Source organism: Camarhynchus parvulus, chromosome 8, assembly GCF_901933205.1.
Source record: "Camarhynchus parvulus chromosome 8, STF_HiC, whole genome shotgun sequence".
In the NCBI taxonomy this organism is placed as follows: Eukaryota; Metazoa; Chordata; class Aves; order Passeriformes; family Thraupidae; genus Camarhynchus; species Camarhynchus parvulus.
Genome location: NC_044578.1, coordinates 22,024,325 through 22,039,110, shown reverse-complemented (window position 1 = coordinate 22,039,110; position 14,786 = coordinate 22,024,325). Strand labels below are relative to the sequence as shown.

Here is a 14,786-nt window from a genome sequence, read left to right as displayed (position 1 = left end):
TGCTTAGGAATGAAAAGCAGCTCCTCTGCACATCTGAGGTAGAGCATGAGGCTTTTCCTCGTTATCCTTCTGCAACCTGGCCAAAAAACCAAGCTCCACTGAAACACTTCTGTCCCTTTGCAGCTCTTTCTGTGAGTGCAGAAGAGAATATTCCTTAGGCATCTGCTCAAATTGAGACAGTCTTTGCATCAATCATCACACTGCATCACAGGGCATGCAGGAGCTTCCACCTTCATCCTCCTTCCATTCAGCTCTGAGCTCAGAAGGTTCCCAAATCCCTCCTTCCATATCACTCCAGGGCAGCAGGGAAACTCAGTTTCCACAGGGCAGCAAGGGAGGTAGTGCAAATAACTTACCTGAAATAGGTGGGAAATGGTGTTTGAACTAGCAGTCCAGAATCCAAGGATTAGCTGAAGCACTCACGTCATTCAGGAACACGACTTTTTAAAATGAAAATGTCATGGATATGTCCAGGTGAACTGCATATTATTTGATAACCATGGTGTGCTAACTGTATACCTCTGATGATCACCTTTCTGAGATGCAGTTTTGCTGCTGAGACAAACTGCTATAGAGTACCCTTAAACTGTTGGTCCCAACCTTTAAACTACAACCAAGCTGAAACTCAGCATGGTTACATCACTGCTAAGACCTTCAGAACTCAGGTGTTCCTCAAAAACTACACAAATAATAAAAACCACAGCACACTGGATTAAAGACAGAACACCAAAAATGTTGCTGTTTCACTATAAACCTGTCATACAAATCAGACAAGAGTATCCTCTAGAGAATATTGGATTTATTGAATTGTGGGTTGGCATAATTTCTGCATAAGAAATTAATTTTATAAAACCTACAAAAGTTTAAATTAAAACACTGCTTAAAAAAATCCCAGAAAGGTTTTCTGTGTTTTTCCCATAGTGATGTCACCCTGCAGACAAATTGGTTGCCTTCACTACATACAGACAGTGCTTTTAGGGCTGTCTTTCCTCTTCCCTCATTTTCCCTCCACTCCTACTGCCTCAGAGAGTTATGAAGCTTTTTAACCAGTGCTCACTCTTGCTATCAAAACTGCAGACTGGCAAACACATCGTGTCCTCACACAGTCATTATAACAAACTCAGCCTGTTGCATGCAAATTATCTCTGGAAAAGCAGTAATAATTAACTAAATTGCTTCTCATGTCACTGTGGTCCTGTGTAAGAAAGCACTCGAATTATTGACCTCACCTCTTGTAGCTTACACAGTACAACAGTTAGACAACATTATAAATTGATCATAATTAATTTCTTCAAATCTGCAATGTTTCCCCAAACATGCACTTTAATGAATTTTAAATAGGTACACAGACTGAAAGGAAAGCTCTCTAAAGTTGTGCAAGGAAAATGCAGGACACAGAAGTTCCTAAGGAGCACAGTTTTGCTTATTTTAACTGTAATTAATAGATTACAGTAAACTCTGTATTATCCAGGCTAAAGAAAAAAACTAAATTCATGGACAAAGCACAAAATTATGTAAACCAGGACAGCAGAACATACATGAGAACATGCTGAGGAAGAGAAGCATCTGAGTTACTGCTGACAGTGGTGCAGATCAGTACATATAACCAATATCTTGAATTTTTGCATTCAGTGAGAGCTCTGAGCTGGAGCAAGTGCAACCATCACTGCATCAGGATGAAATACTTGCTCCCAAAACTGATTATTAATAAGTTCGGGGAGGGTCATTTTAAAGGCAGGCTAATCCAAAAGTACTCTTTTTGTCCTGTTTTCCTTCAGAGAACACGAGGGAACACTCCAGTTCTCCTCCTGCTTATCAATGTTTAGCTTGCTTTCTATGTAATCCTTAAGACCACTGTTGGTTTTAAATCATGGTGTCACTGTTGCTATCAATGTTACTACATAAATCTCTATTCCTCTTGCTCAAACAAGTATTAATTAGTTCTCTGGCTCAGAAAATGTACCTATTCATGAACATCAAGTTCATTTCAGACTGGTGCTTTTAATTCTCAGAGGCACTGCTGCTCCTGCGTACACCTCAAGTCAGAAAGCACAACAGTCATGCACAGATAATTTTTATGTCTTCCATTTATTATTTTAGTGTCAAACCTACACAAGCAGTCTTTCCTAAGTAGTTAAGCTTTCTGCTACTTTCTTCCTCTACCCTCCCCTCCAAAGAGAAAAACAGATTAAATTGTATTATATATTAAAATGCACACCACGGAAACACACCATGACCAGTCAGTTTGTATTCTCTGACACCCCCCTGGATGGTTGGTTGGTATCCTCAGGGGACCAACCCTAGCCTCTCCCTTTTCCAGGGATCTGTCCCAGGCCTTTATCAGCATTGGTCTGATCCCAGTTACTGGAGTGTCCATCTCTGCTCACCTCTTCTCTTTCAGCGCCCCATCTCCATCTCTACTGTGTCTGCTCTTCCAAATCTCAGTTCAAGAACTGGGAAGAAATTAGAGACTGCTGGTAGATGGGTCTGAATTCCTCTGAGAAGTTCAGCTCATCCACAACACCCTGCTTGCACAAACACACACTGTTCTGCTGCTGTAGAAGACACATACCCTTCATATATCCAAACAATACTCCAGATTAAAAGCATAAAACAAATAATAATAAAAAAGATGTTTACATTACTTACATTTAGATAATTTAATGCAAGTTTTGTGCTCCAGCTCATCAGTCTTTCTCTTACAAATTGCCTTCTCTCCTAAAGAAACATTCAGCTTAATTTCACAGTCTTGGCCCAGATACAGCCGCTTCAGTGTATCCCAGAGGTGGATTCTGAACAGTGCTGGTAACAGCTCACCCTCCGTCACTGGGAAGTGAGAAGTAGCTCTTGCTATTGTTATTCCTCACAGCCGCAAGGCAACTCCAAGTGGCCTTTAATTACTGACAGAAGCTCAGTTGCCAGAGGGTAAGGAAGTAAGGAACATCTTTACACCATGATCACCGTGTCCTTCCAGCCTGGGAGGCTAGATGGCTCTCACAGGGCTGTTTTGCATCTCAGGTGTTTGGTAGATTCTTTGTGGTGGAGATGCTGTACACCTATGAAATTACTATTTACACTCAGCAAATCAAAATCAAGGTGCCTGACAGTTTGAACTGTTTATTTGAGCTATAACTGCATCTGAGTAATCTAGCTTGTGAAACCCAATTAAAAAATCATCCACTACAAAAGAATGGTACCACCACAGAGTGATATTGAACCATAAAAAGGTCGTCCATCTCCTTTCTCTAGTAACAAAAACAGAAACAAAAACCTTAAATATACCTAAATGTGTTCCATATTGTTGGATATCCATTGACAGCAACCAATATTGTCTCAACTATACTATTAATAAAATGTTAAACAATCCTGACACTCCAGACCACGGCTGTTGAAAGAGGCAAGAACAGGAAATTACAACTTACTCAAGTTTTCATAACTGTTTTCATTTTACATTCATTAGTCCACTAATGCATCATACAGTTGCCAGTCCCATTTTCTTCTCAATAGCCAGCAATTGGAGCAGTAGGTTTTGAAGCACAGTTGTGTTAAGAACTACACTTCTTTCACTGTTGGTTACTCCCAGTGCTGTGGAATTCCTCAGGATTTTTTGTATTTCTTTCCTAGAATCGCTTTGCATGAGGAATGATTCCAGGTGCCTGTCAAACTCTTGCCAAAAGAACTCTACATGTGTTGATGGTCATAAAGATGACCCTTGCCTTTGTGCAGACCCATCAGTGGACAGTGTGGAGGAACTCTGCAACAAAACCTCCAACCCTTGCTCCTCCAACCCTTGTCTCCAGAACGCTACCTGCCTGGGCTCTGCTGGGAACCTCAGCTTCCCCTGCAAGTGCCTCGCTGGGTCTGACGGCCCTGCCTGTGAGCGAGCTGGCAGTGAGTGTGACACCAACCCGTGTGAGCACGGGGGCACGTGCCAGCGCAGCCTGGAGGGGCCCACGTGCCTGTGCAGCGCTGGCTACACGGGCAGGCTGTGCGAGAGGGACGTGGATGAGTGCAGCTCCGAGCCGTGCCGCAACGGGGCCCTGTGCCGGGACGGCGTGGGCCACTACTCCTGCTACTGCGTGCCAGGCTACCAGGGCAAGCACTGCGACCTGGAAGTGAACGAGTGTGCCTCCGACCCCTGCCTCAACGGGGCCACCTGCCTCAACCAGATCGGGCACTACGACTGCATCTGTCCCCTTGGCTACACAGGTAAGCTCTTTTCATTAAAGCAACTTTTCCTCTGGGTCGTGTGGAACCATCATAACTCACGTTCCAGGTTTACCTCCCTCGCCCACACGTGTATTTAGCTGTCGCATTCACATTCTCTGAAAAATCTCTTCACCCAGAATTTTTCTCCTGGGAAGTTAAGAAGCCTCAGAGAAAAAGGAAAACAGTTATTATCTCATTTGCTTCTCCTGTGTTGTGCTCACATGTGGAATGTGTTAGGAGATTGTTTACCCACAGGTGATTGTTTCATTGGATTCTGGTGTGAGTTGTTTTGACTCAATGGCCAATTAGTGCCAAGCTGTGTCGAGACTCTGGAGAGAGTTGTGAGTTTTCATTATTATCTTTTTAGCATTGTATAAGCACCCTTTCTGCATTCTTTAGTATCATTTAGTTTAGTATTCTTTAATACAATATAGTTTCATAAAATAATAAATTAGCCTTCTGAGAACATGGAGTCAGATTCATCATCCCTTCCTTTGTCAAGGAGCCCTGCAAATACAATATTTAGCCATATCTGCATTACCACCTTGCCTTTAGCTTCAGCACCAGTGGCTCTTGGTACATTAGGGATAACCACATCACTGTGAACTACTGATACCAGAAAGAGAAGGGTTAAAGAAATCTCACATTCACCAAAATCTACACAGCAGTTTTGTGAACACCAAGCTATGTCAGGGGGCCAGGTGGACTTTGCTTTTAAAAGAAACATTCTCAAAATGCTCTCTTCTAAGTGCTATATCTAGTTGGTTTTTTTTCTGAGGGTCAAAATCTATGTTTGACAGATTTAAAAATTAGTTCCAAGTAGACAAATCCTACTCTAAACTTAGACATTTCACATTAAATTTTTCTCATCTGCCCTTCCCAGAAACAAAGGACTCATTTGCAACTAGAACATTATGTAAGTTACATGGACAAGTGTTATGTTCCCAAACTGCCCATTTTTTGATAATCCCATTTTATGTAGCTCCATTTTTAATGTACAGGTGTGATTTTTCTTCCCTACTTCCTCTACTGGAAAGCATATAATTCTTGTTGGAAGACAGCTCCCTTCAAATTTCAAAGCTGTATTCAGGGCTAGGACTGTGAAAGGTAGCACACTGAATCACTAAAAGGAGAAAAGGGGAGGCATTTTAGTGATAGACTGCCAGTCAGGTAAGCAAAGGAAAAGAAATGGTCATACAGCAAAAAAGGGAGAAAAAACAGCTATTGCTTCAAGTGATTCAAATGAATAAGAAATAAGAGATGTGGTTTACAGCTCCATCCCCAAATCCCCATGCAGGAGGGGAAGTCAGAGGTAAAAAGCAGCTTTCCTGTGTCTAACACAGCACTCGTTGGAAGGCAGCCCTTGGTTAATATCCCTTATGAGCACAGAGAATGTTATTTGAAGGAAGCTTGTTACCTTCCTGCCACCCTGCTGCTGCCAGGGGGTGTCGGAGCCCGGGCCAGCTGAGGAGAAAACTACACAACTGAGGGAAAGCCAAAGAGCAGAAGGAAGGAAAAACCTATTAACAACCAGCATGGTTACTCTGCAATGATCACACTCAGCCCAGACCTCCTGTTGTACTCAGGAAACTGTATTTGTTTAACTGGCGCTGTTAGTGGGGTCCAGGCCTGGATCCACAGCCCAGAAACTTGGTTTGAAAGAGTTGGAATATACACCTTAGAGACAAAGGGAGAGAAAACATAACGAAATAGTAAAGCCCAAACAAAAAGAAATAAAAATTTAGGTCAACACAAACTGCTGATGGAAACTCACATGGTTGGAGTCATTCCACTTTCATCATGAAATTCTGTTGTTTCCCAAGCTGATGCTCTTTTCTCTAGCCAAAAAAAGTCACCAAAGCTCCACACTTTGCATAATCAGAGTTAAGAAATGAGGAGAGAACCAAGGAAGAAGAAGAGGTCTAAAATATACCGCAGAAGAGGCTGCAGTGCTTTGACATACAGCTCCAACACAGCTTCCAGCAGCAAAAGAGATTAACCATAGGAATTCTGTAGAGGAGTAGCAGACCATTCCTCCAGCAGTAAAACATCAGATTTAAAAAGCTACTTAACAAAATGATTTATGAGAAGCATTTTTTGTTGTTGTTTTTTTGCACCTTGCTGTGAGTTGTGCTAAATGCACAAGCCAGAGGGATTACAGGATGAAAGCCTCGAGGTGTCCCCAGCGGTAATAAAACCCCTCATTTACCCTGTCAGGGGATCTTGCCAACCATTATTATCCTGGCCTGACACCATGAATTACTGTGGGAAGTCATCCAGTCTCATCTCATTTCCCTAAGATGTGAAAACAGGTTGTATCTCTTGATATGTAGGTAAAGAAGGTATAGTAAATCTATAGCTGCAATGTTAACCAAATGCATGAATTACTGGCTGCTGCTGCTACTTGTTTCATGGACTATGACTGCTATTTTGTGTGATTGGTATGCTGCAGCTCTTCTTAAAATAGCTGAGAAATGTCACACATAATTCTTACACAAATGGAAGAGGTTAGAATGCACCAAGAGCCAAAGACTGGAAAATTCAGCATGAAATCTAGAGTTTCTATGATAATGTTCTGCATGTGTGAAATTATTTACAAGACATGTGTCACACAGCTGTTAAATAATGAAGTTCAATTGGTTTGTTGAAGTTTTGCTGGCTACCCTAATCAATTGCATTTTCTCCTCCATTGGACTAATTGCACTTGCTTTTAATTCACCCCAACAGAGCATGGTGTAAGAGCCTGTTATTACCCACAGCTACGTGCATTAATTACCTTGCTGAAGCCAGTCCTCTATTGCCAATGAACGTTCCTGTGAACTCTCAGGAGTGCATGGCAGTTCCAAAACCCATTCTCAGCCTAAGACAGCAAGAGAAAGCATTTCAGTGGCAGACAAAGTAGGTGCAGAGAGCTCGATTTGTTCTTTGTGCAATACCTTTTACAATGAGGTAACCATCGCTGCAATGACGTCTTAGAATTTGAGGAAATTACTCCTGATAGATCTCCAAGCTTTCATTCAGTATTCTCATCAATAAGGTATGTGCTATGCAAATATTAAGAATAGATGCATCACAAATAAGTATTAGGTACTTAAAGGCAAGCAGAGGCACAGCAGCTCTACCATGAGATGGAAAACCTCAAGTAGAGATCTCACTTCCCAACAAACTCATGTCCCTGTCATTGTGGATGTAACAGCAAACTAAACGGTCTATCCAACAGCAATTGCCAGCAGTGCCAAGCCTGTTTCCTTCCTCAGCTTTCCAGTTTCAAACCAGCACTCCCCACCTTGTGTCCTAGCCAGCCTAGGTATTCGCCTCTGCTGAGATGCCCAAGCTCAAAAGGGACAAGCCTTGATCAAAGAAACACAACTTCTCCCTCTGTCTAATTTTTGATGTAACTCTTTTCCTGTCACTTCAAGCCTGGTGCCCATAAATTAGCCATGTGACACTATCGAAATGATGGCACACAAGATTACTTTATACAGAATGAGGAATCTGGGGACAGCCCTCTGGACCTGCTGGACCTGAGTGCAGCATTTTAGTGCAGGACACCAGAAAGGGTGACCTGGTTACCAATTTCCAGCCATATTAAAAATGTGCAGGTCCTCATGGAAGTACAATGAGCCTGCAAACCCCTAGTATCTTTGAGCAGAAAGTGATTTTACACTCTATCTGTAGACATGCAAGTCTGCAAGCATCGGTTGTGTGTCCTTCATCCTCGCCTGTGTTTTATTGACTGGGGCTGTAGAAAGAAGTGCACAGTAGGACTCAGTGGAGAAGCAAGCAGTATAAGAAACAACCCTGGCTCGTCAGAGAAACTGCAGAAGTTACTAATGTGACTTCTCCCCACCTTCTCAGCATTTCAATTCAAACCATTTGTGTGGTTTGGTACATGCAGGGATGCTCAGCCTGCTCCAGGACACGCAGGGTGCCTCAGCTCGTGGTGGTGCAGCCCTGTGCAATAACTGCGGCGGGGCTCCTTGGCGCTCTCCTTCCTGCCTGGCATATGATATTTGGCATACAGCATATTTGTGACAGAATGTTAGACTGAGGTGAAAATGCAGATCTAATCTTTTCATCTCTCTTCTACACATCTAAGAAAGCCTGACAGCAGACTCAGCGGAGGCTAGGAAGGGATTCCCCCTGTCTGCATGGCAGATCGCATTGGCTGGATGCATTATACAGGGAGAAGTTTTCTTCTGAGGCAACATTGCCGAAGGCAGGTTACTGGGCTTGATAGATTAAAGACATGAACCAAAACAACAACGCTATGTTCTCATGTTAATTGTCAGGCTGTTCTCAGGCCTGTAGTTTTAAATTTGGCTGAGCTGAGGATCAGTTGAACAGGGCTTGTTTTGTCACATGATTTTTAGTGTTCGCAGTAAGCTGTTAACAAGCTCTGGCAGATTTACGGTCACTAGACACACTTCTGCAAACACATTGTTTATAATTACAGTGAATTCACAGGGCAATGACCACAGAGGGACTGCTTACTATATCTGGCTGTAATGTACATTACCATAAAGCCGTCAGAGAGCGTTCCTGGGCCGGGCTCTCGTGGCCGGCTCCTGCTGAAAGTAGTGGTTAGCTGAGCAGTGAACCCTGAACTGGGGGCACGCCACTGGCAGCCTCCCCATCCACTATATGGTCTCAAGGAACTATTTCTCAACTGCTGAAAATAGGAACTTGCACTTTAATGTTTAAAGACAACAAAAAATAGTTATGAGTCAACATCTGCAATTTTTGGGTTGGCATTTTAAGATCTTGCCTGGTACTTACCCATAGTACAGATTTATTCTTTTAAAACAAAGATGCTCACAAGCATCAAAATAAATTATTCATGAAGTGACAGTGCTAAATGTTATCAATTTCTGCGTTTTAAGAAAGATGCTCAAAGTTATAATGTACAAATTTCACACCAGTACAGAGCTGACAAAAGGACCATAAATAAAGAATTAGAGATGAGCTCCTAAATAAATTGCAAGAATGATACCCATCATCAAACATGCCTGTTCCCTCTGTTGAAAGTCTACCTTATCATCTTGTACTGAAAACTTCACTTTTACCAAAAAAGGAAAAAAAAGAACCCGTTCTCAGGGCTGCAGTTTTTCTTTCAAGCAGGAAATTCCCCTATAAACTTTTCAATACTGCAGCTACTTTGACAAGCCAAATAAAAAATAAGGAAATTAACTTCAAAGCAGCTTCTTCATTATAATTTGCCACTTTGCATCTGTTTTGTGGCTGATACTGTAGCAGCTGAAAAAACCTGACTTGGCAGTTGAAAATTATTTGATATTACTCTATTGCTCCAAACACTAAGTAAACGCATGAGCATAAAAACCCCTGAAATAATCAAAGCTGCAAGGCATTAGTTATTAAATTTTCTTAGTGTCTCCTGGTCTGTGCTAGAGATAAGAAAAAGGAGTGTGTAGTTAACCTGCCAACTATCACAAATAGCTGTGAAGTCACATTAGAACTGATTTATTTCTAGCAATTATCTCTGAAGAGCAGCTCCAAGACTGACCTGCTGCAAACATGGCACTACAGACCCATTTACTTGCACATGGATAAACCTTAAAAAAATTAAGCACTGCTAAACAAGACACTTCCCAATGAATTCAAAAAACAGGGAATTGTCCATTTAAAGGCCAACTTTAAATGGATTCTTATGACATCAATAAACTGCTAGTCTCTTCTGTATTATGTAAATAGGATAGTAGCATTGTTTGAATAAACAGAAAATTAGTTTGACCTGTCTCCATGTTCAAGCTAACAGAAAAGTTATTTTACCTGTTCTTGTGAAAACAACTGGCTTGTTCTTTTGTAAATTCTGCCAAGACTTGAAAAAACTAGTTGTGCAAAGCACATTGAGAAGGAAATGCCGTTAAAAACCAGGCAACTGCATAAGAAAAAAAATATTAAGTGACTATTGTACTTCAGGCAGTTCTTGCTGAGATTTCCAAAGCTGTCTCCTAAGCCTGGGGTTTATTTTCTCTGCTTTTGAAGGTACGAACTGTGAAGTGGAAATCGACGAGTGCTTGTCCCAGCCTTGCCTGAACGGGGGGACCTGCCACGATTCCCTGGGGAGCTTCTCCTGCTCGTGCCCGCAGGGCTTCCTCGGGGACCTCTGCGGCACAGACATCGACGAGTGCTCCAGCCAGCCCTGCCTGCACGGGGCACACTGCACAGACGGGGCCAATGGGTAGGTGTGCCAGCCCTGGCAGGGCTCAGGGACACTGCAGGGATGGCACCAATGGGTAGGTGTGCCAGCCCTGGCAGGGCTCAGCCAGGTGCCCCTGGGATGCCTCTGCAGGTGGGAACACTACAGGAGCCTGCCTGGCCTGGTAGCTCATCTCCTTCCACATTCTAGATTTCACTCCTTGGCCCTGCACTAATCTCAGTTTTGATTTGAAAACGATCAAAGAATGCCAGTTTGGTGTCAGAGCCAACAGGACAACAAAGCATTTATGGCAAAGACTGACCGAGAAGTGTATTTTTTGTATTTGTACTTTAAATATTTACAATTCAGTGTTTTCCTGGCTGTTAGTATTGTCATTTTGATATGAATTCTCTTTCTAATGCTTACCAAACTTTAGTTTCCAAGAAATATGTGAGACTGTACAAAACTGAATTTGCTGACAGCAGCTGCCCACACTGACAGACAGAAGGACTAGAAGAGAAGCAGAGAAAAACTGTACTAACTGTAACCATAGTAATAGATATCACTAGGAAATGTCAGAAACTTTACAGGTATAGAGTACAACAGCTACTTATTCAAAACAACCTGCAGTCCATAAGCAAAAAAATAAGAGTAGTAATTAAAAAAAAAAGAGAATACAAGGCAAAGGAAAAGTGAGATTCTCCCCCTACTGTTACTGGCTCCACACAGAGGTCCAAGCAGAGCTCTGGCATTCATTCACCAATACTGGATTTTCTGGCTCAGCACGAGCTTCCCAAACTGAACACACATATGTATATAAGCTCAGTCTGAAAGTTCCCCAGTGTATTCATGCAGGTGCTCCTCTTGCCAGTACAGGATTTTTCCTTTATTGTGTATTTTCCAGTTTTTATAAAGCAGATTTGAAGACTATGGTGCCCCAAAAATCAGTCCAGAAGTCATGTCAGCAAAAGACATGCTTGCCTTGAGTGAGGGGGTAAGAGATCCTATTCTGGGAATGAGTTTTTGTGCAGTGTGGTGACATGGCACCAGCCTCGTGGAGCTTCTTTTCAGCAGCACTGAATGGCTCTGAGCAGGACAAAGCAATTTATTATTTCCCAGTGTAGTTAAAGCATGACAGCAGTGAGAGGGGGTCACCTTGGACCTGAATCACTCAGATCTGTGTGGTAACCTGGATACATGTGTGAGGTGAGCAACTGGGATGCTCATTCAGGCCATACTTAATCATGCTCATTTTTCTCCTGGCTTTTAAATCTGAGGTTCATGCAAGACCAATTTTAATTGGCTTGTAATATTGCGGGATATCTGGAGAACAACTGGAGCTCTTTCTGTATTTGTTATGTGACGGAAAGGAATGGACAAAAAAGCAATTCAAAACAGAAGGGTGTCCAGCAACTTCCTTTCTTTTGTGTATTTTTGGGGATAAATGAAGAATTGGGGTATTTAAGCAGGAGTTTTTCTTTTCTGACTAATCTACAGTACAGCTGAGGCTTTGGTGTCTGCCACCAGCTCTCACAGGAATGTGTACAAGGCAATGGATCTAGCACAAAAAGCTGTAAATACAAACATCAAACCAAATCCTCTCACAAATTTCAGACTGACCTTCCAGTGATGTTTCATGAATGCAACGAAGTACAAGCTGATCTCTAAAAGAAAAAAAAAAACATTTGCACATAAGTAAACATTCTTATTTAAACTCGACAGCTTACAGACTTAGCTGGACTACAAAACCTAGTGTGCCTAGGCATAGAGGATATCCTGCATGATCCATGTCTTTTTTCCATAGGAAATATTCCCAGGAGTTCTAATGTCCTTAGGAGATTCCATAGAAAAGAATGCCTACAGGTACTGCTTTTTGCATATTGTGAGAACATCAAGCAAGAAGTCAAAAAAAAATGCTAGGTAGAGTATCTAAATTATCACTCTTACTGTAAAAAGCCATCTGCCTGCTCAGCTGCAGCCTGCTCACAAGCAGGGCACCATCAAGAATCCCTGAAGGTCAACAGCAATGTCAAATGCTAAAAGATACCCAAGAAAAAGGCACACAGGTGGGGCTGCACATTAAGCAGTGAGTTCTGGATATTCCTCCCTGCCCCATGATTCTGAACCAAAGGGAAAAGTAGCTGGGACACAGGCAGAAAAAAAAGCTTTCCTCAAAGCTGAACAGCACCAAACTGAAGGTGCATGGGAGAAATGTGTGAAAAACTCAGCAGAAGAAGGAGACTTCAAGTTTGAGAACATACCTAGAATGAAAATTACTTTTCTGATTCACATCTTCCTCATTACTTTTTATATCTGAAATTCAAATGCCACCTGGTCTAAGTCATCTCTGGTTTTGATTTAGGAATAATCCATACAACAGTAATAAACTGGCCAGCCAGAAGTTTCTGCTTATGCACACACTTAAACAGTGTAGTAAAAAGTTTACACTTTTTGGTCTGTTAGACTGCAGGAGCCAGTTGTTCTCTGATGTTGCTTTATGTTCAACAATTTCACATGTTTACTCCAAGTCTAAGACTTGGATATTAAGCACAGAAATTATCAAATAAGCATACTTATATCTTGCTCAGCAAGATGTCCTAGGAATGCAATTGTACAATAATGGTGCATCACTTTAATGTAAAAGAAAATAGAAGAAGAAATTTTTGTTTCCTATAATTTTTTAGGTCAAGTTCATACAAGCCTGCACAGTCAACTTATATCTTGCAAAAGCCTGTATTGTCATATGACATGTAAGTGTTAACTTTATACTTGATGACCAAAGAACAGGAATGATGCTTTTTATAGCACTCAGCTCTCCAGAAAAAAAAAAAAGGCAAACAAAACTTCCCAGACATTACTGATATCTGCACGTTGCTAATTTCTATATGTACACTGGTTTGTTTATTTATGTTGTAGGCACACTGCTGTCAAAAGGGAGCTGTATAACTGTTGTTATTGGGACTAAGCAAGCAACTGACATTTTTGTTCTAACCTAACAATAAAAGGCTGGTTTGCAGGGTAAAAAAAATTCATTTAGTTGAGGAAAAAAAATTTCCTGGTTTTTCTGCCAATGCAATTTCTACCAGTCCAAGAGGAAGGGATACTAACACACTTACTTGCTCCTCCCTTTTCATTTTGTAAATAATGTTAATCCTAGAAAATAAAATTTTTCTAAAAGCATTGGAAATGCCACAAACTTTTTTTTCTCCCAAAAATTTGAAAAGAAGAAGAAAAGAGAAGGATCAATAATTCTCAGGGTTGTGTCAAAGCCAACTCACAACCAGTTCTTTTTTCCCGGACAAAACCACATACTTCAGGGAAAAGCTCATTGTTGGTTCCCAATTTCTGCGGTTTCTCCTAAAGCACCAGATGGTGGTCTCAAGCTGGACACCCTGTAAGCTGCGAGCCAAGGCTGCACAAGAAGCCTGTGCATGTTTGGGAACAAAGCCCAGATCTCTTGACTTCCAGCCTGAGTGAACATTGCATTCTGTGTTGCAGGTACAGCTGCAACTGCACCGGGACGGGATTTATGGGCTCGCACTGCGAGACCCTCACTCCCTTGTGCTGGTCACAGCCATGCTACAACAACGCCACCTGTGAGGACCATGCTGACAATTACACGTGCCACTGTTGGCCAGGTAAGCTCCAAGTTCTCCTATGCATGTTCCTTGAGTAGTAATAGAGACCTTCCCCCCCCCCCCACAGTATAATAAAAGGTTGAAGCTCCATAACTTCAACAGTCCTCTATGGCCTTGTGTTTACATGGGCTTCACTCATCATAAGGCAGAGCTCTTATGTTGCTTGCTTTTCCAGCTGAGAATTGATTCTCCTGTACAACAGAAGCGGGCAAAGCAAAGGCCCCAGCATTATGGTGCCAAGACAGGAGATAAGTCAAAGTTGGGAGCTGTCTCCCAGTTACTTAATCCTTCGAACCATGTGACACATGCATCGCTGCTGCAGCTGATGCTGGTTTTAGTCTTCATTAACCCAACCTTTAAACCAGTCTAAAGACTGGCAGTGGGCAGTGAAACCCACAGGCTGTGTTCTCTACCAGCTGTTTGCAAACAGGCTCTACACCCCAGTGGGGACACAGACCCTGTGCTCCAGAGAGACCACACAACTCTATCAGCACGCAAACTACAAGAAGCCTCTCTAAGGAGTTTATATCTGAGGAAGTTTATGAGCTTGCTGAGGATACAGGAGCACAGACAGCACTGTGAGCCCTAAATGCCTCAATGTTGTTGCACTACACAAGTCTTGGTGCAACAGACAAGGAAAATTAGGCAAAACCCTTCGCATTTTCCAGAATTCAGGGATCATTCCAGCACTTAAACCTCCAGATGAAACATTTTACAAACACCAAATTATTTATACTCTCTGCCCTCCTCCACCTTCCCACAACCTGAGAGTGTATTAC

General features: G+C 42.1%; 1 protein-coding gene across 2 annotated transcripts in view; it reads left to right on the top strand.

Annotated features, from left to right (window-relative positions):
- CRB1 (crumbs cell polarity complex component 1) overlaps positions 1-14,786 on the top strand; it is a 97,659-nt gene that overhangs the window by 23,552 nt on the left and 59,321 nt on the right. For both annotated transcript variants that reach the window (XM_030953790.1, XM_030953789.1), the window contains exons 2-4: positions 3,625-4,209; positions 10,216-10,411; positions 13,868-14,007. In XM_030953790.1, the coding sequence (XP_030809650.1) occupies positions 3,625-4,209; positions 10,216-10,411; positions 13,868-14,007 (921 nt within the window). The remainder of the gene's footprint in view (positions 1-3,624; positions 4,210-10,215; positions 10,412-13,867; positions 14,008-14,786) is intronic.